The sequence below is a fragment of the Alosa alosa genome, chromosome 1 (assembly GCF_017589495.1).
Source record: "Alosa alosa isolate M-15738 ecotype Scorff River chromosome 1, AALO_Geno_1.1, whole genome shotgun sequence".
Taxonomy (NCBI): Eukaryota; Metazoa; Chordata; class Actinopteri; order Clupeiformes; family Clupeidae; genus Alosa; species Alosa alosa.
This window is the reverse complement of record NC_063189.1, coordinates 9,071,424-9,098,923: the sequence shown is the minus strand read 5'-3', so window position 1 is coordinate 9,098,923 and position 27,500 is coordinate 9,071,424. Positions and strand designations below refer to the sequence as shown.

The window sequence follows — 27,500 nt, the reverse complement described above, 5'->3', positions numbered from 1 at the left end:
GATGCATACTTTTGTGTATTATATGAGATCATGTATGCAGGTTATATTCACAAGGTCAAAGAATCTTGTTACTTTTAATTAGATGACTGTGGTTATGCACATTGATTGAGATAAATGTTTATATAATTTTATGTACTAAAACAAAAGAATCCTTTTCAGATAAGTAAGCTACTGGAACAAGTTTCCACCATGAAATGTGGTTCTTATAACTGTGAAATTGTGCACTGTTACGCAGCCTTGCTTGCTAACACTGGCAAATCTCGCACAAGGCACTGGGCATTTATCCAAATAGTGAAGAAAGAATCTCACATTGACACAAAAGTCTTAAGGCATGTACCCTGATAAATATGCAGACTGGTTGACAAATTACATGAAGGATTTTTTTTGCCGTGTATCCACTGCGAATTAGTTATCAACGTTTTTGGCTGTGAATTAGTATTTATGTGTTTCAGTTGTTGTGTCATTGTTTTATTTTTACTAGCAGATATTTCTTAAATGTCACTGGACCACATATGAATTGGCCCTTTGACACAAGCATCTCTGATTGTCTATTCTGGGGGCTTATTTTGTGAGCATCTGTTGTGTGTGAGTTGTTTTATTGACTCTATGTAATTATACAAATCTTAATGAGGTAAAAGCTAAAAAGTTACTGTCTAGAGTAGACCCTCATACAACTGAGCACAAAATCTACAGGCATTCTTCCCCTCCCTTCGGCATACAACATTTCCTTTGACACCTGATAGCTATTGGGCGCTCTGGTGTGTGTGTGTGTGTGTGTGTGTGTGTGTGTGTGTGTGTGTGTGTGTGTGTGTGTGTGTGTGTGTGTGAGAGACTGAGCTATGTGCTGCCTGCAGTGTTTATTTGCAGTTGCTATCCAGCCATAGCGGCATCACTGGCCTTAATTCAGCCTGTGGATTACCATTAGATGATGTTTATTTCAGCCTCACACACTTCCAATGGAGCCTCGGTCAGTTCAAACTCCCTGGGGTCTGAGCCGAGGCGAGAGCGAGAGAGCGCCACACTTAACCAAACACAGCTCTTGTGTGTGATCTGGACGCTTCGAGGACGCGTCAGCAAGAAGGAACGAGACACAGAGAGAGAGAGAGAGGGAGAGAGAGACATAGAGGAGATGATAAAGGTGATAGCCTCTTAGCCCCGCAGCCTCCATTTCACCCTGAGTCGGAGCGACGTTCTCCTTCGCCCAGTCTAACCAATGTGCAGACTACTGTACACCAACATATCCATGAACAGGTAGTCTGAACACTGGGTAGACGGAGCGCGATTACAAGCGGGTCCCATGTGGCGCTGTGTGGTGATGGTGGTGGACTCTATTTCCACTGAGAAGAAAGCGCCTCGGATCTTCTCGAATCCGCCTGCGCGTCTCGCTCTCTCTCGCCTTCGACTTCAGTGAGGCGCAAGTATTCCACTTTTTTTCTCTCTCTCTCTCTCTCTCTCTCTCTCTCTCTCTCTCTCTCTCTCTCTCTCTCTCTCTCGGGAGAAAGTTCTGTCCCCCATCCAGGTTCGGGTCTTGGTCCTTTGTGTACTCTCCTTGTTTGTTTGTTTTGCCCTTTTTTTCCCCTGCGGTCGTGCTCCCGTTGCTGTCCCCCTGTCACCGAACAGGCCAAGTGGAATATCCAGCCTTGACGTGGCACATTCACTCCGACGACCCAGGGAATCTGGGCGTGCTTTCAAGGAAGGGATATCACAAAAAAGAGGGAGAGAGAAGAGAGGGAGAGAAATGGAGTGGGTGAGAGGGAGGGACCTTCGCAAACCATATATGGGTTCTGGCAGCTTTTTAGGGCCCGGGACACCAACCATCCAACGCAGTCCTCGCCTCTCCCAACCATCCAACGCAGTCCTCGCCTCTCCCAACCATCCAACGCAGTCCTCGCCTCTCCCAACCATCGCTGACTCTTTTTTTTGCTCCTGTTCCTGGTGAGCTCTTGTGGTGGTTCTTCTTCTCTCTCCCATAGTCTGTTCATCCAGCTTTTCCGTCTCTTTCTCTTCCTCCCTCTTCATGTCTAGTGCTCCTTCTCTCTCCTTCTCTCTCTCTCCTTCTCTCTCCTTTCTCTCTCTCCTTTCTCTCTCTCCTCGCTCTCTCCTCGCTCTTTCGTTCACTCCGCCTCCTCTTCGACTCTCCTCCTTGCTCTCTTCCCTTGTGCTGCTAAGCGGTACCAGATGTTGAGACTTAACGCCAGGCTGTCATTTAATCTCTCCCTCTCTCTTTCTCTCTTTCTCTCTCTCTCTCTCTCTCTCTCTCTCCCCGCGAAAATTCAGAACAGGAAGTGGGCCCCTTTGGAATGGAGGGGAAAGTATTTAAGAAAGGATAGCGAGAGAAAGAGGGATTGTAAGATGGAGAAAGAGAGAGAAAGATATTGATTGATTGATATTATGCGAGGCACACAAACTTCAGATCATCATGATGTCCACCAAGTATTCTTCCCACGTTATCCCTTCAACTGTGGTGAAACCACATCTGGCCATGCCAGTTTTCCGATTCATCAGGCCCTAGTAGAGTGCTCTCGGTGTTATTTTAGTCATTTCACTGTACACAGTATCTCAGTCGTGTCTTTTCCTACCTCCTAACCACTGTGAGGCCCTAGAATTTGCCTTGAGACTCCCCCCCCCCCCCCACACACACACACACACACACACACACACACACACCCCTGCCTCCTCCCTGTGCCAAAGGAGGAGGGGAAACAACTGTTTTCTCCAGCGCGGCGTTTGGTAATGACTTCCACATGTGGGTGCTCTCCCTCTCTTTCCCCCATCAGGCACCATCCACCCTTCCCCCCTCCTTTGGTTCACGTTGTTCACCCCATTCCATTGCCCCCTTTATGCGTTTCTTTTTTTCCTCCCACTCATTTTGTTTACTCCATTCTGTCCATCCTCTTACTCATGTCCCCTGTAACCCCTCCTCCATTTACATATTTGAGTGAAGTTTTGGGGGACACCGTCTATTGGAAGAATTTTGCTTGAGTTGCAACCATTGTGGTTTAGCCATTTTGAATCTGGGATTTTGCACACATAATATGGCTGCTCGCTTCTCATCATTAGGAAGTGGATTGGGATTGGTATTGGTGTCCAGTGTCCCGTGCTGTGATTATAATCCCCAATTGTATGAGCCAGTTTCTAGTACTAAAAATCTGCTGACCTTGCTGCCTCTCTGCCTCACTTTACTTCTTAGGAGAAAGAGAAGAAGTACATGCTGCCCTTGGACAATCTGAAGGTCCGCGACGTGGAGAAGAGCTTCATGTCCAGCAAGCACATATTCTCCATCTTCAACACTGAGCAGAGGTCAGTCCGCCTGCCAGGGTCAGAAGGCGTTGTTTGCCCATCGAGACCTTTGTGCTGTGTTTAATTGGCTGGGCTGCTGTGAAAGGAAGAATTCGGTTTAAGCATAGGGTTGCTTCACCGGCTGTGCCCTTGGCCCTTCATTACATTCTAACCTCCCAAGAGCGGACATGAAGATGTTTCCCTGAAACAAAAGTGGCACCATGCTTAGTGCTTACACTCAACCATTGTGCTGAGCCAGATGTCTCCACTCACTGACTCTGTCTTGCTGTCTAGAGTTAATTCTAATCAACAAATCCAGAAGGGTTTGTACAAAATACTGGGGAACGTCTCCATGCTCAGGAGTTTCCCCCTCAATAGTCACAATGTTAGGCCTGAAATGGAATTATTGAAACATTTGATACATTTGAAAATGTAATGTCAGATGTCACTACAGAGTGAGATTGTTTGGCTCTAACTGCTTTTGCTCCTTAGGAACGTGTTTAAGGATAATCGCGTCCTGGAGCTGGCTTGCGATACCCAGGAGGAGGTGGACAGCTGGAAGTCTTCTCTTCTGCGTGCAGGGGTGTACCCAGAAAAAGCTGCTGTGAGCATCTGCCTGTCCTATAGTCTATTAGACCATTCACACAGGAAGACACTGTTTACTGATATTTTGCCTGTTGTGTTTGTGACCTGCCAGGTGGAGAGTGACAGTGGAGAAAAAGGAGCTGCTGACAACTTCTCCATGGACCCACAGCTGGAGAGGAAGGTGGAGACCATCCGTAATCTGGTGGACTCCTACATGGCCATCGTCAACAAGTGCATCCGGGACCTCATGCCCAAGAGTATAATGTTTCTGATGATAAACAACGTGAGTTTTCGTCCTGTAATGGATGTGAGGATGTCTTTTGGACATGAGGAAGTCCTTTAATTCAGTACCACTGCAACAAATCTCAACCTCATGGTCCACTTTGTGCATATGGGCTTAGACCTTGTAGTCTGTTTCATAGGTGTATCTATTGACACCTCAAAGCCGTGTAATTTTACAATTACTCCCTTCAAAAATTACTTCAGTAAAAGTAAATATTCCCATCTGAGAAATCTACTCAAGTAAAAGCAAAAAAAGTACTTTGTTAATAGTACTCAAGTAACAAGTTACTTTTTTTGTTTTGATTTTTATGTTTTTGATGGCCCTTTGAAGGGATACAAAAGTATCCTTTACCCCTGTTTGCTTTTCTCCCCCTCTGTAGGCTAATCATACAGTATAGGCAACCATATTTTAACAGCCCAATTCAAATATATTTTATTTAATATACGTTATTATTATTTGACACACTTCTGTAGGTTATCTGGTCATAGCCAGAATAAGCATGTGGCTAGGAATTGAAAAGCAGGTCAAAAGAAGTTGAAACATGAAAGATAAACATAGATTAAAACCAATGAAAAAAGAAGAAATCTAGAAAAATATGTATTCATGCCAATGAATAAAGGCATTGGAAAACCAAAACATTTTGTGAAGATCTGGAAGCCAGTGCACCTCAAGTCTCTCCCATTTCCCACCCTCTTTCCCTCCCTCCTGCCGAAGGTCAAAGACTTCATCAACGCAGAGCTGCTGGCTCAGCTGTACTCTGCCGGGGACCAGAACGCGCTGATGGACGAGTCTGCCGAGCTGGCCCAGAGGAGGGAGGAAGTGCTCCGAACCCACCATGCACTCAAGGAGGCGCTAACCATCATCGGAGACATCTCCACCACCACCATCACCACTGCAATGCCCCCTCCAGTGGACAACTCCTGGCTTGCAGCCGGAGGAGGGGGATCCCGCAGGTACGCCGGAGGGACGGAGTCTGTGTCGTTTCACTGTTGTGCTGCAGTTGGTTTGATATAGATTAGTTTGTATTTGCATTTGCATCTTGCATTTTCATGTACCGATAAAAATTAAAATGATGATGAACACAAAAGGTTATGAACATGAAAGATTAGTTTTTCTAAATTGCTTTAATGCCCCTGTCAAATCTGACATCACATTTACAAAACAAACGCACATGCCTTAACAGAAGCACTCTGGCTAAAATGACACTTATTGTGTGCAAAAACCTCTAACACTTACAAAACATTTAAAACTTGCAATTTTGAAAAAAAAAAACATTGAAAGGATGTATCCGATGTCAAATGAAGTAAGTGTAGTAGAGATGTGTGAAGGCCTAGTACCTTCTTTTTCAGCCTCTCTGCAGTTTGGGCTCAATCGTTCGTCTCCCTCTCGTCCTGCAGGTCCCCCCCACCCAGTCCCACTGCGCCCAGGCGGATGTCGTCTGGTCAGAGGCCTGCCCCTGGCCGGGGGGCCCCTCCACCTCCCGGCCGCCCGGGCCCTCTGGGGCCCTTGAACAACAGCGCCGACTCCCCCCAGGTCCCCAGCCGCCCCAATCGGGCTCCTCCCAGCATTCCCAGGTGAGTCAGGCCTCATAACACTGATTACAGTAAAGGCTCTAATTTGAAACAGCAGGGCGCACTAAGAATGGAACAGAAACCACACAATGAGAACAGGTGGTGATAATAATATTTGTTAATTTACTGTCTATGGGGCGCAATCAAAAATAACAAATAACATAGTTGAGCAATTTGCAGTGCTTTTAAAGTAACATTACAGATGCTTACTTTAAATTACAGTTCATATTTAATGTTCTTAAAGGACATGTTGACTTAAAGGAATTCAATTCTTGTGAACTAACCCAGACGTGTTTGCATGTAAGATTATGCGTATTGTATGACATTAGCAAAATTATTTTGTCTAGTAATTAAATCAACATTAGTTTGTGCACATTCCCTGGTGCATTATGTGTCACACCAAATAGTCCTAACAGGGAAGCTACACCAGGCGCTTAACTGAAGCATTCTGTTCACATTGCGTCTGCTGCAACAATTAGCTTTCATTATAATCAGTGGAAGTAGCTACACCAGACGTGTTAGCGGCGCGTTCGTAAAAAAAAAATAGATCAGTCTAGTGTTTATTTTTACGCGTCGCGTACAGAGCGTTTCAATTACGCGCTTCCCTGTAAAAGTTAAACTGTGAGTTTAATTGTGAGTTCCCTGTGACTTAAACTGCAACAGGCAGTTCATATAGACCACGACATATTAATTAATAAGGAATCATACGTAATATCAGGCAAACGTTCCCACTTTCCTTCCGATTCCATTTCTTTATGTTCCCTCCCTCTGTCGTGTATATTCTCTCTGTTAACCTATTACTGTAATTGAATCTCTTTAATCTTTACAGGACAGCTAGTCAATATGTTAGTCAAACATATCTTTGCCTACCTCTAAACAATTAACTTCCTTTAACCAACTCTGCTGTACTGATTCCTTTGTGACTAACATTCACTAAACGTGTTTCTTTCTCTCTCTTTCCTCTCTGCAATTTCCTGGCCTTTCATGATATCGCCATGTCATTCCCACCCCATTTCTTTTCCATGCTCATCCCCCAGTCGACGTCCCCCTCCTTCCCCAACAAGGCAGGCCCCATGAAAGGCCACCTCAGGCGACCGCTTCAGTGTGGATGAAGCACCCCATCCCACCCCACCCCACCCCACCCTCCTCCTCTACCCCTCTACCCTTCACTCTTAACATCTGACTGGCACTTCGCTGGTACCATCTCCCCAGTACTCTCCCTCTAAATGCAGCCTTGCAAACCCCTGCATGTCTCCAGCCCCTTCTCCCTGGCTCTCCACTCTCGACCTTGCGCTGTCCCGTCCGAGACCCATTGCTCTTCCTGCACCCCCTCCTGTCCAGCCCGCTGTCCTCTCGCCCCTGCCTCCTCTGGTGATAGTGTCCTCTCTAGCGGTGCTTGTTTTTGTGTTGTATCTCTGTGCCCGTGCTGACCGTGTGGTTCTTAGATTTTTTCACAGCAGCAGACCCATCTCTCTCTCTCTCTCTCTCTCTCTCTCTCTCTTTCTCTCTCTCTCTCCTCGCTCTCTCTCTCTCTCTCTCTCTCTCTCTCTCTCTCTCTCTCTCTCTCTCTCTCTCTCCACCACATTCCCACATACGGCACTGTTGCTGTTGCTCCCCACTAGCCATTCTCAGCAGAGATGCAGCATTGGACATTTATCATGAATGTTCCCAATGCAGCGGGACCTTCAGGCTTCTTATCATGCATGTTTGTGGGTGTGTTGTGCTGTGTTGTGATGTGCTGTGCAGTGTGTGTGTGTGTGTGTGTGTGTGTGTGTGTGTGTGTGTGTGTGTGTGTGTGTGTGTGTGTGTGTGGTTGCTTTTGTATGGATGGGGTGTGTATATGAATCAGGAAATGGAAAGCTGCAACACATGCATAGTAAAAATTGTATATATATATATATATATATATATATATATATATGTGTGTGTGTGTGTGTGTGTGTGTGTGTGTGTGTGTGTGTGTGTGTATGTATGGGCCTTTGCGTGGTTAAATACATGTTCAGAGAGTGTTGTGCGACAAGCAGTGCACCTGTATGATTTTTGTTTGCATGCTTGTTTGAAGTTGTGGTTCCATGTGTCGTGTTTGTTTTCATGGTCTCACTCTCTGTGTGTGTGTATGTATGCACAGTATGTACAGTATGTGTGTGTGTATGTATGCATATACATTATGTGTGTGTGTGTGTGTGTGTGTCCGTGCAAGCACGCGCACCACTCTTTGTTGCTATTCCAAACGTGACCCCGTCGCTGACCAAGTAAAAGTTTGTGACTGTGCCTGTGTTGTCACTGCCATGGCCAGGCTGCGTCTGGAGGCCAGGGCCTAGGCAGGAGTGCACTGGCAGGGGTTACTGTCACAAACCAACTGCCTAAGTGTGCACTCCCACTATGCTGACTGTGTCTGCTTGTGCGCGCAACCTCTGGCAGCACGTACCCTTATCTAACTGTGGCAAAGGGCATCCGTCTTTGTCATGATTACTGTATTACTGGCATGCCCTCCATGCAAAGAGGGAGGGCGACTTATCTTAAAGCCAGTTAAGTGAACATCATAATTTTTTCTCTCTCTTCATCTTTAGAGTGTGTAGTGTGATTGGTGCAACTAGAGTGTGATTGGTTCAAATGTGACACAGTAGATAAACACAAACGTTGATAAGCTAGCTATAGGGAAAATAGCTTTTAATATATTATTTATTCAGCCAGATACTTGACATTTGTATCAGACAATGACAGAAGAGACTTTGTGACACCCTTTGTGAAGGCAATTCAGAATGCCACTAGCATCAGTGTCGGCTATCATGTAGGAAGAGGACACCCGTCAGAGATAGCAAATGATGATCTGTCAATATTTCCATCACGCCACACTCTCTGAGATTCAATATGTTGTAAATGTATGTACGTCAACCTCCTCCATCTCTAAAGCATGTAATCTGCAGTAATGACCTGACCAACTGTCACACTCTGTTTCCCTGTCACCAGTCTTGATGACCCCTGTGATCATGTCAGAGCAGAAGTTAGTTTTGCTATTAAGTGCCCAGTGTAAAGTCTTGTTTCTGTGGGTCTGTCCTCTAGTGAAGTGGTGTTCTGCCAAATATAGACATTGCCAAATAGGTAATTTATTCATTCCACAAGGGTGTGCTCATAAATCCTCTATCTTGCGCTCACTGTCTGTAAACAGTATTTGTCTTTTACTCTGACTTGAGAGTCGATTTGCTTTACTGGCATGGGTAACACATCTGTATTGCCAAAGCTAATAGTATGAAAATGAATATAATATGCAATAGAATATTACATAGACAGTGTAACACACATACGTATCAAAATATTATTGTCTGCAGCAGAACACATTTAACTCCCCTTTGTAAATGTATTTATTTGGGAGCTGTACCAGTGGTTACATACTTTCTGTATCTCTCTTGATCTCCAATAAATCTGTCCTCACTCACCAATGTGTTTGATTCTTTTGATGTAGGCTAGTCCTTACTGATTATCCGCTGTAATTTAATTTGTGCCCAATTAACATTTCCTTCCATCAACTAGTGTCCTTAAACTAGTGTTTAATTAGTTTAATTAGCAACAGGGGCAAGGAATAACTCCCTTACTAAGGAAGAAACCTTGGGCAGATCCACGGCTCAAGGGGCTAACCCAACTGCCAGGGGTCTTGGTGTGTTTGTTGGGGGGATGACAAGGGAGATGGGATAGTGTGCTGTGTATGTGGGGAGAGGGCAGTGTGCAATATGTGTGTTGGAGAAGCTTCCTCATGAGACAATGTGCTGTGTTTTGGGGGGCAGTGTGCTGTAAGTATGGTGAAGGGACTTACTATTGCAAGCAGAGTACTATGTATGATATATGTGAGTGATGACAGTGAAGATGTGTGTGTGTGGGCGGGAGGGGAGTGGAGCAGTGACTGTGTGTGTGTGTGTGTGTGTATGTGGGTAGGTGGGGGCAGTGTGCTGTAAGTATGTAGAGGATGTGTGTTGGAGAAGATCCTGAAGACAATGTGCTGTGTATGTAGGGAGGGGGGGGGGGGCAGTGTGCAGCAAGTATGTAGAGGAGGCTTACTGTAGCAAGCAGTGTGCTGTATATGTGAGGTGATGACAGTGATGATGTAAGTGGGGGTTGGGCAGAAAGGCTAGGCAATCAAGGACATGGGTAGATAGATGGAGGAGAAATAAAAAATAATAAATAAAAGTTCTATGGAGATGTGCAAAAGTTGGAGAAAGTCATGTGTGTGTGTGTGTGTGTGTGTGTGTGTGTTTTGACGTGTGATGAAATAAGAAAATAAATAAAAGGTCTGTAGCATAGGGAGAGGGATGTAACTATATTCAAATCATGGGGAATTTTCTGCTATCACGGAGGCACCGCAAGAACAGACAGACATGATAGAAAAAGCACAGCATGAACAGCCCATGTCCAGTAGAGGGAGCCAGCAACTTAAGGTAAGATACTAAGCTAAGGTTTTAGGGGTTTATGCTAACTTTGTAACAGATCCAAATGATCTGTTAAATAATGCAGATGTGAAATGTTGAACGTTTTAGGTAGGTCTATTTCCTCATCGCACCTGCTCGTTTTTTTTTTGCATAGGGTTATTTTACAGAATATATAATGTAAAGAGTCATCTATGGGAATATGCCTTAATTATTTTTTACCATTGAAACATAGTGTCTCCACTACAGACGGTAGGCCTATGCTAAATAAGGGCTTCGCGATATATTGCATTCAGAGAGGGTTAGAGTAATCAAGGATCTTTGTTGCATTTCCACTAGCTACAAGCGCACAGTTGCTTCGTTCAAACTGCGTAACAGTATCCCTGCCCTCTCATTGGACGGCTGCAGGAAGTAGCTAGCCGCTTGCGGACTTCAACAACTTGAACACAGGAGGGAACCGCTGAGCACACAGTACATGACAGCTACTCCTGACCAACTGGGTGACTTAGTAGAAGTGGAATTGTATCAACTGAATGTACATATTCGTTCTTAACGAAAAAACGGCAGGTCAAGAACAACTGTGCTTAAACCGAAAGGATGTTGGTCACCATAAGATAATGAAGCGCTGGACTGTAGTGATATGTGCGATCGTTGTTGCAGTACTATGCTGGTAAGTCAACTAATCAGAGATGGGTATCTACTGCATAACGGTTTATGTGTTTGTCTTATTAATTAGAAAGTAGGCGAGTAGTTGTTTGATTTAGATCATTATTCAAGGTCCAAATTGTTGGACGACCTGAACCTTGGGTTTCTGTTGGCGAATACGTAGTATCGAAGCTAGCAAGTTAGCTGCGGAAGCTAACAACGCTACAAGTATAAATATGGCAGGTGTTACGTTGTTGTAAACTACGTTAAAGTTGAAATTGGGGCTTGTGTAGCCTGCCAGGCAATTATTTGTAAATGGTAGAGACCCTGGTAGAATATGAATATTGAGATACATTTAGACCATAGTTAAGGGAAGTTTGGTAGGAAGATGGAATTACATTGCTAACGCTATGTCAGAATATGATAGCTAACGATGACTTATGCTAGCAGACTTGGCTTAGCATCTACGTTGGTTGGTGTTTACAATGCGACGTGGCTGACAGCTTTGATGCCAACAACAACCACAAGCGTGTCAGTTTATGGGTGTTAGGAATCCCTGATTAATGACATTCACCGCTAGCTATCCACGAATTCATCGGATTTTGTTGTCCCGACGTGTCACTTTTTGTTTAGGAAGCTTTCATAGCTGATCGGAAATAATGTTAAATGTCAATTAGGTCTCTGTTTTGTGACTAGCAATGTCAGTAATTTCGAAACTAGCCAACCAGGATAACTTGTAGGACAGTGCTATGCCTGATTTGATGAGGCCCCATCCCAAGCGGAAAGTTAGATGTGTGTGTGTGTGTGTGTGTGTGTGTGTGTGTGTGTGTGTGTTTAAGTCGTGGGACGTACCCTTAACACTTCCTTATCTTAAATAAAATAGATTCCCTGCTCTGAGGTTGTCATGATGTATCCCCAAAGATCCTTGATTACGGACCGCTTCAACACTCTGGTGTCCCTATTGCCCATAACGTTGCATGATGCGTCCTTTCTTCTCTTGAGAGTCATCTGTTGAAAACAGTAACTTTGGCCAGCGACAGTGCTGATATATTGTATTTCATTATTAATGTTAATGTAGCTACCATAATTCCATAATCTTGAAACTAAACACTTTGTGCGGCACAAAGACACACTACAGTTGTGAGATACCCAATCCCACTCTCAGCTGACCTGTTGTTGATTTGGTTTATCGTAAGCACCGCTCCCTCACCAAAGGTTAACTAGTGTTGTGCATCTCCAAATAGTTCTTCTTCATTAGAGTGATCTAGTACGCCGAATTGATGTCTTCTGTCAGTTCAGTGTTGTCATTGTAAACTACAAATTCCTGTCCTATCAAGCCAGTCTGCTCGTGTCTGACTTCCTGGCATCCTGCTGTAATGCAGCATAAGGCATATGACATCCGGTTTGACGTGATGTGAACCTTGTACTCGGAGCACCTGTCCTGGGATTACCTGTCCTAGATATGACTCATATTTTTAGTAGTGGTGTGTAATGTTCATTTGGGACTGAATTAATTACTGTAGCTCCCATGGTGACACATTGTCTGAGCCATGTTGGCAAGCCCTTTGAATTTTGTTCTCTAGGTCCATCTTTTTGCTACATCTTAAGACACCAGTACAATAATGGTGATAAAATGAATCAAGATCTGTGACGTCATATTGACCTATATCAACACTGTCAAGCCTTCATCAAGAAGCTCTCCCTTTTTCAGTTACAACATATCCTCGTTTTTATTCCTTGGCACATGAAACAGTGGGAAAGTGTCCTAATCATTGTGGCTATTTTTGACCTGTTAATTTTGCACGCCCTTGTGAGTGGCATGGCGTTTGAGAAGAGACAGCTGTGACATTGAGTTGTCCCATTCTCTGGCAGTCCTTTCACCTGACCTGACTGCCCGTAGCGTGATTTTGGCTTGCCCTCAGTCTGATATTACACCACTGGAAAACTCCCCACCATTCATAGGGCACTGTCTACCCTCAGAATGGTATCCGACAGAATGATATGGTGTGACGGTTGCTCTCTTCTCGCCTTTGGCAAAGGCTGTAGTACAGAAACAGTGAACATTCAAATGCCTTTCATTAGTCTGAAGTTAAGAAGCTTAGGCTAATTATTGAATATTTGTGATTCGGAGCATAGCCTGTAGGACATCACATTACACATCTACAGGTAATAGTACTGTACTGGTGTTGGCCTGGGGAAAGACAGCATGACCAGCATGGAGGGATGTGTTAAGCATCTATGGTTTAGTCTTATGAGGGCTACTGTGCTCTCCTTACACACACATTTAGCTCACTCCTAAAGATATACATGCAGATTTTCATGTTGTTTTTCTTCTCAAACAGTGTTTACACCTTTATGAAATCAGTGGACAAATATCACCAAAATACCACATCAGTTAGCACACTAGCTTCACAAAATACCACATCAGTTAGCACACTGCCTTTGAGCAGGGCTAGTTATGCTGTTGTCACGATTTTTAAGGCAATCTGTTTGCGTACTAGTTTTCGACTTCTAAATAAACACAACACAATTATGTACACTCATCAACACTCTAGGAATCATTTTATACCACTGGTATTGTTATAAACATTGGACAATCACCTCCACCATCATCAAACATGTTCTGAATGCCTTTCTTTTTCTAGCATGTCACAGTCCACCTTACCGTGATCACCGAATTCATATTTTACCACTGACCACACCTCTGACTGTAGTGTAACCCTACGTAGGACTCTGTTGGTGCTGATGTTCTAAACTTTACAATAGAAATGGGGGCCAATACGAGTCACATTGAAGATATTCACAGTGAATTTAAATCAGTAATGTATAATGTAGTATTTTAATGTTACATATGTTATATGTATCTTATTATCTCACAAATAGGCCTACACCATTATTTGCATTTTCTATGACTTGATGTACCTGTACATGAACATAGTTCTTCCCCACCATTTCTAAAAAAAAAATAAAAATAAATTATCATCATGCCATTTGCTACAGTGCCTCGTATAGTATCACCACCATCATGCAGTTGGCTCCTCTGCCCATTCTCACTATGGGAAGTGTTGTTATGTAATGGTTTTATAACAGCCTCTGTGGCGTGCCTGTTTGCAGGCACCCTGTTGGGCATGTGTGTTGTTCTGAGCAGAGGCTGGCAGCCCTCCAGGCCCAGGGCCAACCCACACAGGACACCAGTAGACCGCAGGACCCCTCAGACCAGGCAGACACAGGACAGGTATGCCACAAACTCAGGCCTGGTTCAATAGTCAGCTATATCTTAGCTACATGCTAGTAGTACAGTACTAATACTACAGAATTTATCATTTATTTATTTTTTCAATCGTGTGTAACAGGCTTCCAGGACAGCAAGACATTGCCAAACAAGGCTCATAGCAAGGAACAGTTTACCATGCATACTTTATGGAATTAGATTTAGCTCCATGTATACCATGGAATATGGAGTGCTTAGATCACTTGCGACAAGCATGCTGAGTGTTTCTGTCATTTGTGTGTGTCTGTGGACAGACGGTTGAGTTGTCCACTGCCCAGGAGACGGTCAGCCCGTCTGAACCCAGCGTACTGACAGAAGGCGGCCATGTGGAGGAGGAAGCATGGACTCTGGATCACGCAGAGACTGGGAACTTAAAGCAGGTAGTGCACAGTAGCACAGGTCCTTTGTCTTAACTCTGTTGCCTTACTCTGCTTTCTGTAAAGGTCTTAATAAGAACATTGTCACAGACAAAGCATTAGATACGGAAATATAATTTACCATTCCTGACAAAACCTGCTGTGTATATGATTGATTATTCCCCATGGCACTGTTCATCTGTACCTGCAGTTCTTTGAGAAGGTGAGTGAGAATTATGGTGTCAGTCCTTGAGCACTGTCCTTCAGGTTGCCTGACCTACTTCTTAAAAAGATGACATAGGAAGGCTTTAGTATAAAAGCCACAACACATATCACTATCACTGATGTGGAATTTCATTGAATATTCATTTAAAATAGCAAGTTATGCCATGAGGCATATTATAAAAGCATAGTATGTATAATTGTATTTAATCTATATATGTTATATGTTGCATGTATGTCACTACTGATCATTACTGAAATGTTGCTACTAAATGACTTTGGTTTCAGTGTCATGTACTAATTTAAATCCTTGATTGAACTGTGTTCATTGCATTGTTTACCAATTAAAAAAAGACGATGTTTTGCAATGAGAGGTGAAGTCGAGTTCACTCTTAACTGAGACTAAGCTAAGAACTCCCTCTGCACAGACCACAGAGGTGATGGTAAGGGCAGACGAGCCCGTGCTGGAGTGGGAGGTGGTGGCTGACCCCAAGCAGGACTTGGAGCCTCCTGTCCCTGAGCCCCAGGGCCATACTGAGCACCAGCAGCAGCAGCAGCAGCAGCAGCAGCATTATTCCACAGCCACCAGTGAGCCTGCCATGGCCTTGCCTGCCTCTCCCAGCATCAACCCGGATGGCAAAGCGTCTCCCAGCTCTCCTACCGCATTAGAATCAGCTGCCGATAGGTAAGAGCACAAGTCTCTCTCGAGTGTCCTTTGCATGCTTGAACCAGAGATTACCCTAAGGCAACCCTCCTTCAAAAGGTATGCCAAACTTAAGCTGTGTGTGTGTGTGTGTTTGCATGTGTGTTCATCTTCCCTGATGTTTCTTTTCCTCACTCAGTGCCATAGAGTCCTTAGTGGCTGACCCCTCCACTCCTCCAGTGTCCAGCACAGACTCTCCCCCAACTGACTGTGAGGCAATAGAAAGACCCTCTTATAGTGATGTGTTGACAGAGTGAGTTCCCCTCTCTCTCTCCTCCCCTGGTTCCTGCCTTGCCTTGCTGTTGTACGCCTTGCCTTGCCTTGCCTTGCCTTTGTACACAATGCTTAACCTTGCCTTACTGGCTTGCCTTGCTGTTGTGTTTATTCTCTCTCACTCCCACTGCTACTCCATCTGTCTCCAGTCTTCCAGTGCTGGAGAACACCAGTACACCAGGAGGAGGGAAGGGGACCAGTACCAAGGTGGATGCCTCAGCCGTGCAATCGGGCCAGGGCAGCAACACCTCCTCCCACCTGCAGAAAGACAAGGTTAGCAGCACGGATAGCCATGGAATGTGTAGCTCTTCTCCGGGAGACTGATTCTGAAGAAAGCAGGATTATATTATGGTTGATAAAGTTTTTGCACTGTGTGTGTGTGTGTGTGTGTGTGTGTGTGTGTGTGTGTGTTTGTGTGTGTGTGTGTGTGTGTGTGTGCTCATACATGGAGGCAGTTATTATGATATTAATGGGTTTTTTTTTTTTAACTTACATAAAACACTGTCTTGCGCTTTATTCACAATGTGGCTAATGCACAGGAAATTACTGTACCAAAATGTGTTCATAACCTCGAGATGCATGTGAATATTTGCAGGGCATGGGCGGACAGATTGCCAAGGAAGTGGACTCTTCGGCAGCAACCAAGGACCCGGAGGACATCCCCACTTTTGATGAGTGGAAGAAGAAGATGATGGAAGTAGAGATAGAGAAAAGTGAGGGAGTGTTGACTGTGCCTTGTCATTCAAGTCTCTTCAGTGCTTGGGGTTTTGCAGATTGTATCCACCATGAAGTAGTTAACTGTGTGCCTTCTCCCAGGCCCTCCTCTGTGTCCAGCATGCAGGTTATGTAACCATAATGTTACAATGCTGCTGACAGTCTTTATTTACTGGTGTTTGGCAGTAACAGCTCTGGTCTTCAATTATTGATGTATTTTTTTGTACTTGAGCTAGGTTATGTTTACAAATTATTTTTTGGAAAGAGGTTTTGCCTGGCCACCCTTTTCTCTGTTTGCCCTTATAGCTTTATGTAGAGTACTTTGAGAGCCATAACATATTTTAAACATACTGCACAAATAAAAAATAGCATTTTCTAGTGTCTCACCTATAGCTCTTTTGTTACGCTGTACTTTTTCCCTCCCAGGTCAGACCACACACACATCCTCTAATGGGGCAACACACGTGGCAAAGAAGGTCCAAAATAACTTGAACAACTACGCATCGGTAGAATGTGGGGCCAAGATTTTATCAGCAAACCCTGAAGCCAAGGTGTGGAGACCACAATAAGCAATGATTTAAGAGCTATTCGTTTTTTTGAATAGAGATGAAGGTAAAATGCTTAAAGGAAAATTCCGGTATTTAGCACTTGGGGTCCTTTTTCTGGTTTGTTTTGGATGAACTAGAGTGGTGGACACTGAAATTTTGACAATTGGTCCTGTCTCGACCTTTCTGACTCGTTTTGAATCGCCTTTGACTACTCAGAGTGGTTGCCAACAGGCATACTGTAGTAGGCTACTCAAACATGTCCTAAAACAACCCTTAACGTTCGTTTTCAAAACTGTGCAACTCACCGAGTAGTTAGTGGTGTTCGTTGATGTTCCAAAACAAGTAGCGTTAGCGAAATACAGTTTCTGTCGTGTTTTATTTGGCATTTTGTAAAATCCCATTGATTTCTGTTGGAAGACTCATTGCACATTGATATTACTGCGCCACCGTCTATGCTTCAGGTTCAAATATTGAGCGGAAGTTTATACGCAGTTGTGAGGTGTCTGAATAAATAGTTCCACAATAGGCCTAGCAAATAAGACGGCTGGAAATCATACATTGCGCCGATATATTTGCTTTTAATAATCAACGAACACCACTAACCACTCGGTGAGTTGCAGTTTTAAAAATGAACGTTAAGGGTTGTTTTAGGACATGTTTGAGTAGCCTACTGCCTGTTGGCAGCCACTCAGAGCAGTCAAAGGCGATTCAAAACGAGTCAGAAAAATCGAGACAGGACCAATCGTCAAAATGTCGGTTTCCACCACTATAGTTCATCCAAAACAAACCAGAAAAGGGACTCAAAGTGCTAAAAAACGGAATTTTCCTTTAACCATGCTTGTTTTTGCTTCTCAGAGCACCTCTGCCATTCTAATGGAGAACATGGACCTGTACATGCTGAATCCCTGCAGCAACAAGATCTGGTAATGACACAGAAAGATAAGAATTATTACAAAATCTGTTACAAAGTCTTGTTACTAGTGCCACAAATGCGGTTGGATAATGGTCATTGCCATAGACATTACCATCGCTAAGTATTTGTATATCTATGTACAGTGTATGTATGTATAATGGTTGAAGTTATAAGGGGAAAGACATGAGTGATTATGCTGTATTGTAGTACTTCTCAGCCTGGGCCTACTGACTCGTACTGTTAAAGTCAAGGACATGAAACGGGAGACAGAAATAGGTATCAGAGTAGAAAGCTGTTCCATTGGGCCTTGCCAGTGAAGTGGCTCTTCTCTTAGCCGGCCCAGCCCAGCACAGCACACCTCTCTTTTTCTCTCCCTCTGTTCTACAGGTTTGTTATTGAGCTCTGTGAGCCCATTCAGGTGAAGAAACTTGACATTGCCAACTTTGAACTCTTCTCCTCCACACCCAAGGACTTCCTGGTGTCCATCAGTGACAGGTCTGGCTTGCTTTATGTTGACCCTTGGATCACATTATAGATGATGAATTCATTAAAAAAAAATGTAGGAGCTCTTCGTCCTCCGTAAAAACAAAATTGCTGTTTTTTTTGTTTTTTTCAGGTACCCAACGAATAAGTGGGTCAAGCTGGGTACATTCCATGGCCATGATGAACGCACAATCCAGAGCTTTCCACTGGATGAACATCTCTTTGCCAAATATGTCAAGGTACAGCTTTGATAGTGGCACAGCCCTGTTCTCAGTACTTGTATCCCATCCTTGGTTTTCTGATGGGACTGAAACTGGACTCCCCTCAGAGGTCGACTGCGAATTTGCCTAACCTAACCAACATTTGTTGAAAAGAACGGTTGCTTGAGACAGTCATATGCACTCGGGCCTAATGTGCTCAAACATGTTCACCACTTTTAACAACTTATTCTCTCCTATGTTTTTTCCTGCTTCAGATGTTCACCAAGTACATAAAGGTTAGCCATCTTCTCTCTCAGATGTTCACAGATGTATGGGGGTGGATAGCGTTGGCGGCTAATGCTTAGTGTTAGGCTGATTAAATTTAGTCACTACCATTTTGATGGCTAGCACCGTAGCAATATAATAGATAACATTGCTAAACTGTGATGCTAACTAGGAAAATATATATTGTTTTCCTTTATGATAGTTTGCCTGGTGTGGACTGTATGGGTGTGTGTGAGCTCGCTGTTTAAAATTAACTTCTGCAAATGCGCCAGGCTAAATAAATCCAGCTTAAGATCAAACTCTCCCTGCACGGAGAAATATTGTTGACTGTAAATTTGTTTTTGCTGCAGTAGGTGGACACAATTCAAATGACTAGCTTTGCCATAAAATAAACTGGACTGCATAATGCAGTCCATTAATTTGCTAAACCTGTTCTTTGATCACATTCACTGATTGAAGCTTTGCTCTTTGTGTTCTGCATGTAGCATAGAGTATGTCCTTTATGTTTCCTGATGAGTTTGTGTGTGTGTGTGTGTGTGTGTGTGTGTGCGTGCGTGCGTTTGCGTGTGTGTCTGGTCATCCGTAGGTGGAGCTGCTCTCTCACTTTGGCTCGGAGCACTTCTGTCCTCTCAGCCTCATCAGGTACTCACTCATTTGCTCTTTCTCTCTCTCTCTCTCTCTCTCTCTCTTCTCTCTTATTTCTCTCTCATATTGTTCGTATTTTCGTTTATCTTAGCATACAAAGCTAGCTACCATGCTAGCGGGAATCCCATTCTCTGCCTATGGTTTACTAGCGTGCTAAGATAGCAACACAGAAACCACTCTGAACTGCCCAAAATACACCATGCCACTCAACAACAAAATCCAATTGGTTGGAACATTGACTGACTATCAGAAAATGGTAAAACAAATAAAAATATAATGACACAACATACCACCCCAACCAAACCTTATAGATTATGTAAATTATATATAAATTGTATAGCTTAATCAGACAGATTAATCGTCCCATTACAGTTTATGCAAAATGACGTACACCCATTTGAATGAGGACAAAAGTGACGACAAGCCCATAACTGGGCAACTCTGTTTGCAAACTTCCCCCAGTTTCACACCAGTTATTCCCACATGAGATGATGTTTTCACTGGGAATTTATTTTCTCAATGCACATGAACACACCATAGGTTTCCTTTATGTCTAGTAGCCTCTGCTGATTGCTGTGTGCATGGTATTGACCTATGTGCAGGGTAGAAATTTGACCGAAATTGCATTAAATCAGGTTGTTTTAACTAAAATGCTGCAAGATGGAGTTTTGTCCACTACATTTAAGTCCCGTTATAGACTAACTTGCCATATTAAATTATTCCCATTAATTCCAGTTAATTTCCGGATATTCCCGTTAATTTCCATGGAAAGTTTCCAACTTTGAAAATTCCCGGAATTTTGCAACCCTACTCCTCATCCTAAGCTCATAGGAGGATGTCTCATTGTAATGTAGGTCTGTTCTTTGCAAGTACTTCAACATGTACCCGCATCTAGGTTGATGGCTAGCTTGGACAATAGTAGGAACATCTAAAACTGTATTCACCGAGTGCAAGGTGGCTTTTTAATTACTGATCCCAGTTTGTGCTTGCACACTCAGTCCTTGTCATGTCCCCATGAACACGGGGGGAACACACTGAGCTTTTACATGGTACATTATTCCAGCATGCAGAAGGCAACGCCTCTTTTCTATCCAAACAAATGGCCTGTTGGTGTGGGCTGAAGGGGTACTCACGGTTCAGAACATGGTGTTCTCAAGACCAGCACACCTTCTTTTCAACCCTCTTACTATTGATGTTTTCCTGTATGACATTACATATATACATACATACCAACAATGAAGATGGTGAAATCACGGAATCATGTTGTGTTGTTCAGTGCCCACTGACGTGGGTATCATTAATATTGTAATAAATGCAGTAGATTGTGTAACATATTGAATTACTTTAGATGAGCATGTTGTTATTATTTGTCTGTCTTTTGAAACAAAGCATTGGTGTATACTGTAACTGGGTGTGTCCATAACTGATTAGTTGATACTGGTAGCAGTAGTGCTCAGTATCTGCTTGTCAGTGCGACACAGTCGTCTGTGAGATAAGCAATACTAAACTCTGTGTGAACGTGTCTGTCTGATGCAGTGTGCCCCCTGGTGGCCAAGTCCCTAATTACTGCTACAGTAGACCATAGTTTTCAACTCCGTTTCCATCCTCGTTTACCTTTTTAAAGCAACACCAAAGAGTTTTTTGTACCTTAAAATAATGTTTCCAAAATCGTTTCAGTGGTTCATGAACTCGTAACTGGGTGAACGGCACTTCTGCATTTGCTTTGCGGCCCTCTATTGGCTATAATCACACCACACAATGTAAGTTTGCCAGATCGGGTAGCGGATCTGTAGTTCGATGGAATTAGACATAAGAAACTACAAATTTGACTTGCTTCTGATGTCCCAATACATCATACTTTCATAAAATCATGCAACATACTCTACCTTGTCTGTGGACAACGTTATTTGCCAAGCCGTTGCCTGATAAACAAATAGTATGCGTGTGACAGAGGAAAAGTGCTTTGGTGTTGCTTTAAATCACCTCATTTCATATCTTCATATTGTACATTTCAATGGTTTGTGTAAATGCGTTTAAGTTTACACTTAGTCAAAACTACAGGACCCCCCTAGATAAAGCTTATTCTCGATGGACGAGTTACTGAGTTGGAATAGACTGAGCGATGAAGTAAATAACTGTTGACTGAACCACTCAATTCTCTTTTAGGGTATTTGGCACCAGCATGGTGGAGGAATATGAGGATGAGATTTCGGATCCTTTAGAGAGAACCGACATCGTGGATGATGATGAGGGTAGGTACTAAACCACTGAGTACAATAAAGGCCACTGACGTGTGTTTGTGTGTGTGTGTGTCCGTGTTTGTAGACCTTTTGTGATGGCCGCTAACTACATAGATTGTCACTCTTCTCTCTACAGATTACCCTCCTGGGTATGTGCCATCAGAGGCTAAATCATCTAATAACATTATTGGATCTGCAAAGGGTAAGCTCTTCACAATGACAACATGTTGCAAGTTAGATGTAGACATTTCCTGTAAGGGCTTTTTCCTTGTGAAACCGGGAGTTTTTTAACGAGGAATGTAATATGGGAAATGTCTTCCTCTTCCCCACAGATGCCATCCTGAACATGGTCAACAATATCGCAGACAAAGTGCTAGGAGGCAGCCCAGACGGAAGAGATGGTATTGATCGTTGTTACGTTAAAAATGCCAATAACGAATGTCTATGGTGTTTCCTAAACGAAGTCCCTAACATAAATGTGTGCAACAGACTGCTTAGTCAGTATTGAAGAATGATGAATGTGCAAGGAGACAGCAGTTTGTCTTCAAAGCCGTGAGCCAGCCCAAGCTCAGTGTCCTGTGATGAATAGCCCAAGGACGGCCTCAACTCTCCTCCTCTGATTGGGCAGGATGTGAGGAAATCCTAGTAACAAAACAAACCAGAATGTGAAAATGAATGAGACTGAAAGATGAACAATAAGATGGAAGTGACGGATTTCTTTGTTGTTTCAGGTAATGGCACTGCATCAGCTGTGAACGAGTCTGGTTCAGCTCCAGCTGCCCAGATCTCCCCTACTACTGCATCCTCCTCTCCTCAGTAAGAGCTTTATGTTTACCTGTTCATTCCTTGAAAGTCTCTCTTTGCATGTCTGTGTGTTCGCATGTATCTTCATACAGTTTTGCCCAACCGACTTCACATTCGGCAGCTGAAGAGACCGTGTGGCATGATGTAACTTAACCGCCGTAAACATTTTTTGATAGTTCAGAGCAATGGAATGTTGGTGTTGATGGTTTTTCCAGCTACAGAGCAGCATATCATTCAGTAGCTGCGGGTATGTCATTGGGCTACGGGTTTTCTGCAGCAATGGACATGGTTTGATACAGGAATTGCAGTAGTATTGTTTAAATTCTGCTCATTTCTGAGAAATCTCATTTCTCAGTGCATATTCTACCTTTATAGGAACTTTATAGGAATGATAAAAAAAAAAACTTTTCTTTTGCCCTGTAAACGCTGAGAATGTGCCTTTTAGAGGGTTTGATATCCACGGTCATGTGAATGTGAGCTCATATACAGGATTATGCAGAAAAGAAAACTGTTGATGGTCTCTGCTTTTCTAATTTTACTCCCCACTCAGAATTGAGACCACTGAGGTCAGTGAAACAGGCATGAAAGAGCTTCCCACAACCTCCACACAAGAGACCCCCACAGAAGAGGCCCTCACACCAGAGGAGACCGCAGCCCTTCAGCCCTCCACTCCGGTCATATCCACGCCAGCCCCCTCTGAGGTCAACCCGATCGTCATCTTGCTGCCCGCAGACGACCTTGACCCGTCAGGAGGTCCAGGTACAGACAGCGAAGACAGTGGGGTGCTGAGGGAAGCCACATCTTGGGAGCACACAGACGCACGTTTGCAAGAGAGCTCCATCTACTGTGAAGAGTATCCATCCTCCTCCTCCTGCTGTTTGGCCTCCCTGCAGGAGCATCTCCTGAAGCAGTGCTCGGCATTGTTGGCCCTGCGGAGGTTGCGCAAGAGGACCACTGAGCGACTCTCGGATGCCTCCACATCATCATCATCATCTTCTTCTGAGCAGCAGAGTGTCTCCCCCACCTCTCCCAGCCTGCAGGAGGACTCCAAGCCCACTAAAGACCTTTCCTCTTCCCCCATTGAGGAGTCATCCCCTCCTGAACAGCCTCCGACTGTCCCTGTGGTTCAGCCCGTGGTTGACCCGCTGGGTCTTGCGCCCAGCCTGGCCCCGTCGCTCTCCGAAGCCTTCTCCTCCGACCCGCCCTCTCACAAAGCCACCCCCGCCATAGATCTGAGTGAGTCTTCGGTCTCGGACACCCGAGCTGAGGGCAGCGAGGAGACGGAGGTCCACAGGAGGAGGACCCCTGCGCCCTCGTCCACCGCCTCCTCATCCCTCTCCGCCACCACCACTGTCCAAGAGGACGTTAGCTCCGGAGAGGACACGACCATGGGGCCTGCAGAGGTGGACCAGCCTGGTGCAGAGCCAAAAGTTTCCTCTCCTGCCCCCAGCGGTGATGTATTGGAGCAGGCTGCCTCCCTACCAGCACAGCCCTCCGCCAGCACAGAGCCACCTTCCCACCCAGGCCCCGAGGACCACCCCCCGGGGGTCCCAGAGGAGCTCCCACCCTCACCCCCCTCCACGGAGGCCTCGGATGGGCTGGTGGCCACCGGAGAGCCCAGGCTGGAGGACCTCTTGGAGGAGGCGATGCTGGGGGGGTCGGCCGGCATGGGCCAGCTGCCGGTCTCTGGTACTCCCTCCTCCTCGCTGGAGATGCTCTCGGAGATGGTGAATGCCACAGAAGTGGCCGGCGGGGGCAGTGGCCAGGGGCACGGCTCTGGCCAGAAGGAGTCTGTGTTCATGCGGCTCAACAACCGTATCAAAGCCTTGGAGATGAACATGTCTCTCAGCGGCCGCTACCTGGAGCAGCTTAGCCAGAGGTACATCTGCCTGTTCTCACACCTGGGCTGCAATACACATTTATACAATGACATTTTTATTGTCGAAATAACTTAGCAGTTATTTTCACAATTTATCCGTTAGTTTATACAATTTGTCAGAAATGGTGAAAAAGAATGGATCAGATGATATCCTCAAATGTCTTGTTTTGTCAACACACCACTAAAGCTATTTATTTCACATTGAGGAATAAGGAACAATCTTTGAGTAATTCTTTAAAATGGTCAAAATTCTGATTCTCATCTGACACTCTCGCTCTCTAATCTTAGTATACCAAAATGTATAACAAATATAGACTAAATGCTCCTACTGCATAAGAAAAACGATCCCAGCAATTGCAAGTCCAAGCGGTTATCTGTTTTCCCTGATTTCACAAAATCATCTGCTGTCCAGGTATCGTAAGCAAATGGAAGAAATGCAGAAGGCTTTCAACAAGACCATCATCAAGCTCCAGAACACCTCCAAGGTCGCTGATGAGCAGGTGCGTCACATGAGAAATACTTTTAGCAGTTTCACCCCAAAATATGGTCAGATTCAGAGACTGGACCCAAGTGCAGATGCTGTTCACAGATTTATTTGCAGACAGGGGGAACAGTTTGTGGAGAGCCACAGGCCAATAAGGCAGTTCAAACAATTTAACCAAAAAGTTCTTCAAACAGCAGAAAAAACAGATATTAGGAAAATTTAATTGGCAGTTAATCCAACATCCAGGCAAAGAAAGTCCAAAAAAGCAAAGTTCAAGAGGCTGGATCGTAGTCAGAGTCCAAAACAGGCAGATTAAAAAAAACAGGCAGACTCAAAATTCAAAAGTAGGTTCAGGAAAAACTACCAAACAAAATGGGAAACTTACAAACTGAGACAGGCCAAAGCACTAGGGCACATCACCACACGGAGAAAGACATTCTAACAATGAGGCACCAGTAGGGCAGGGTATAAATAGGGCAGGTAGTACAAGCAAATGAGAAACAGGTGAGCACAAAAAATGGCGGGAAAGAGAACAAAGACAGGAAGTAGGGGCGTGGCAAAAAGGCACATGGTGGGCCAAAACAAAAATATGCAGTGACAGAGGCAGACCAGCAGAGGGCTAGAGCAGAGTACTGTCAAATATTTGATTTGTTTCATCAGTTTAGTGAGGCAGTTAACTTACAGCCTCTTGCACGGTTCATTTAGGATTGGTTTGGATCAGTCTGTTGATACTAGTGTGTGTGTGTGTGTCCGTGTGTGTGTCCTCAGGACCAGAAGCAGACGGAGTCCATCCTGACCCTCCAGGGCCAGCTGGAGAACGTCACTGAGCTGGTGCTCAACCTGTCTGTCAGAATCAGCCAGCTGCAGACAGAGGTGCCCACTTCTGCTCCCACCACTCCACACCACACAGGATAGGACTCCACACCACACAGGATAGGACTCACTCCACACCACACAGGATAGGACTCACTCCACTCCACACAGGATAGGACTCACTCCACACCACACAGGATAGGACTCACTCCACACCACACAGGATAGGACTCCACTCCACTAGTGTTAATTTTGTCACCAATTTTTAATTTAGTCTTAGTCTTAGTCTTGTGACGAAATGTCCTTTTTAGTCTTTGTCATATTTAGTCATTCAAATATCATTTTGTTAGTCAAGTTTTAGTCAACTAAAAGTCTCACATTTTAGTCTAGTTTTAGCCATAAGAAAACTAAAGGTATCTTAGTCTTAGTCAGTTTTAGTCAACACATTTTAGTCTTTTTTATAACAAATTATTTCTGATTACCATTTGAGTCAAATAGTGTTTCACACATCTCAATTTTCCAACAATATTGTGTGTCCACAGGGCTACCTCGCCTGTTATAATTACTCATTCTGATTTTTTTGTCAGTCAGTATGTTTACATGCACAGGTAAGTCGAGCTACAGTTATAGCCTCGGCTGGGATTTGACCATAGACAGTAAAAGATTTGACTGGATCACTGTCATATTAAGTAGACCAGTGTTTCTCAAAGTGTGGTCTGGGAATCACTGGTGGTCATAAGCTATCTCAAGTGGTCCGTGAGCAGACGCGGGTAAAATATAATATAGATGAGTTGTTTGCAATATTGAACCAACTTGTATGTAAAACAGTTCTGCAACACTGTGTAATATGTAAGATATGCCAGTTTAAATCATACAGTATGAATCCACACAATAAGCAAAGTGCAAAGACAATAAGCAAGGTGGTTCAGTGAGTAGGCCTATTGTGTAGACTAATTATAGGCTACTGTTGAAGTAGGTCTAATCTTTTTTTTTTTTTTTTTTTTAGCTAGGGTTAGTTAAGTGGTCCTGAAACGGAAAAAAGTTTGAGAAACACTGTCGAGACCAAAGTATTAATGTTTTACTCCGTCTTCGCTAGATGGCGATATATGCTCAAACACAACACATTCCCCAAACAGACTCTCCATCTTAGCCATAGCTAACTTGCTAGCTTAACTTTCCATATTAGCTTACTTGCTAGCAAACTTTGCATCATCAGTCTAACTAGTTAAATAGTTGACATTACATGATGAACATTTTCGTATGGACATTCTGGTGGATGTTAATTTGTATGAGAGAAGCTTCAACTTCTGGGTATGTAGCATTGTGGCATAAAGCTTAGGTAGTTAGTTGGTAACTCTGGCAGAAATCTCCAGTGTTCTTGTTCCATGTAGTTTCGCGGTTGCAGCCACAGGTTGCAGCAACAGCACGTAGACTAGCCTACAGGAAAGCTGTTGCGTGATGAACTCATTCGGAATATTTTGAAAACATAACAGCTAGATATTCTGTCTTCTCATTTTGTAGACTTAAAATGAAGAGAGATTTTATCTTAGTTCTTATTTCATGCAAAAACATTTTAGTCTCTCGCTTTTTTCGTCAACAATAATTCATCTTAAGATAGTCTTAGTCAGTGTTTCAGGACATTACTGCCGCCCTCGCCATCGTCTCGCCTTAGTCATGAAAAAAAAGGTCGTTGATCTAACATATTTCCTCTTGTCTCTGCCCTGGACTAAATTAACACTACACTCCACACAGGATAGGACTCACTCCACACCACACAGGATAGGACTCACTCCACACCACACAGGATAGGACTCACACCACACCACACAGGATAGGACTGGAGCGAGTGTAACTTGAAAGTAGTTGTTGATGTCACAATGAGGATG

The 27,500-nt window shown here is 44.0% G+C and overlaps 3 protein-coding genes across 8 annotated transcripts in view; all 3 read left to right on the top strand.

Annotated features, from left to right (window-relative positions):
- dnm3b (dynamin 3b) overlaps positions 1–9,154 on the top strand; it is a 20,276-nt gene extending 11,122 nt beyond the window's left edge. For 2 of the 3 annotated variants that reach the window (XM_048242460.1, XM_048242468.1), the window contains 6 exons: positions 3,191–3,300; positions 3,772–3,883; positions 3,977–4,147; positions 4,862–5,100; positions 5,545–5,721; positions 6,756–9,154. In XM_048242460.1, coding sequence (XP_048098417.1) covers positions 3,191–3,300; positions 3,772–3,883; positions 3,977–4,147; positions 4,862–5,100; positions 5,545–5,721; positions 6,756–6,795 — 849 coding nt within the window. In that variant the 3' untranslated portion in view covers positions 6,796–9,154. Of the gene's footprint in view, positions 1–3,190; positions 3,301–3,771; positions 3,884–3,976; positions 4,148–4,861; positions 5,101–5,544; positions 5,726–6,755 lie in introns of those variants that run through there. The other variant, XM_048242476.1, reaches the window with a different exon arrangement.
- Positions 6,967–9,154, top strand: LOC125294111. Its single transcript, XM_048242488.1, has 2 exons — positions 6,967–7,207; positions 7,239–9,154. Exons 1-2 carry the CDS (start codon positions 6,967–6,969, stop codon positions 7,952–7,954), a joined length of 957 nt encoding a protein of 318 aa, XP_048098445.1. The 3' UTR covers positions 7,955–9,154.
- Positions 9,155–10,575: 1,421 nt separating this feature from the next.
- LOC125299232 (SUN domain-containing ossification factor-like) overlaps positions 10,576–27,500 on the top strand; it is a 20,158-nt gene continuing 3,233 nt past the window's right edge. For 2 of the 4 annotated variants that reach the window (XM_048250432.1, XM_048250425.1), the window contains exons 1-20: positions 10,576–10,806; positions 13,896–14,016; positions 14,307–14,432; positions 15,059–15,315; positions 15,473–15,586; positions 15,756–15,879; positions 16,202–16,319; positions 16,747–16,871; positions 17,724–17,791; positions 18,169–18,276; positions 18,398–18,503; positions 18,740–18,760; positions 19,336–19,391; positions 21,561–21,646; positions 21,771–21,836; positions 21,967–22,035; positions 22,366–22,450; positions 22,989–24,317; positions 24,730–24,817; positions 25,570–25,674. In XM_048250432.1, coding sequence (XP_048106389.1) covers positions 10,670–10,806; positions 13,896–14,016; positions 14,307–14,432; positions 15,059–15,315; positions 15,473–15,586; positions 15,756–15,879; positions 16,202–16,319; positions 16,747–16,871; positions 17,724–17,791; positions 18,169–18,276; positions 18,398–18,503; positions 18,740–18,760; positions 19,336–19,391; positions 21,561–21,646; positions 21,771–21,836; positions 21,967–22,035; positions 22,366–22,450; positions 22,989–24,317; positions 24,730–24,817; positions 25,570–25,674 — 3,309 coding nt within the window. In that variant the 5' untranslated portion in view covers positions 10,576–10,669. The remainder of the gene's footprint in view (positions 10,807–13,895; positions 14,017–14,306; positions 14,433–15,058; positions 15,316–15,472; positions 15,587–15,755; positions 15,880–16,201; positions 16,320–16,746; positions 16,872–17,723; positions 17,792–18,168; positions 18,277–18,397; positions 18,504–18,739; positions 18,761–19,335; positions 19,392–21,560; positions 21,647–21,770; positions 21,837–21,966; positions 22,036–22,365; positions 22,451–22,988; positions 24,318–24,729; positions 24,818–25,569; positions 25,675–27,500) is intronic. The other 2 variants (XM_048250448.1, XM_048250440.1) reach the window with 2 other exon arrangements.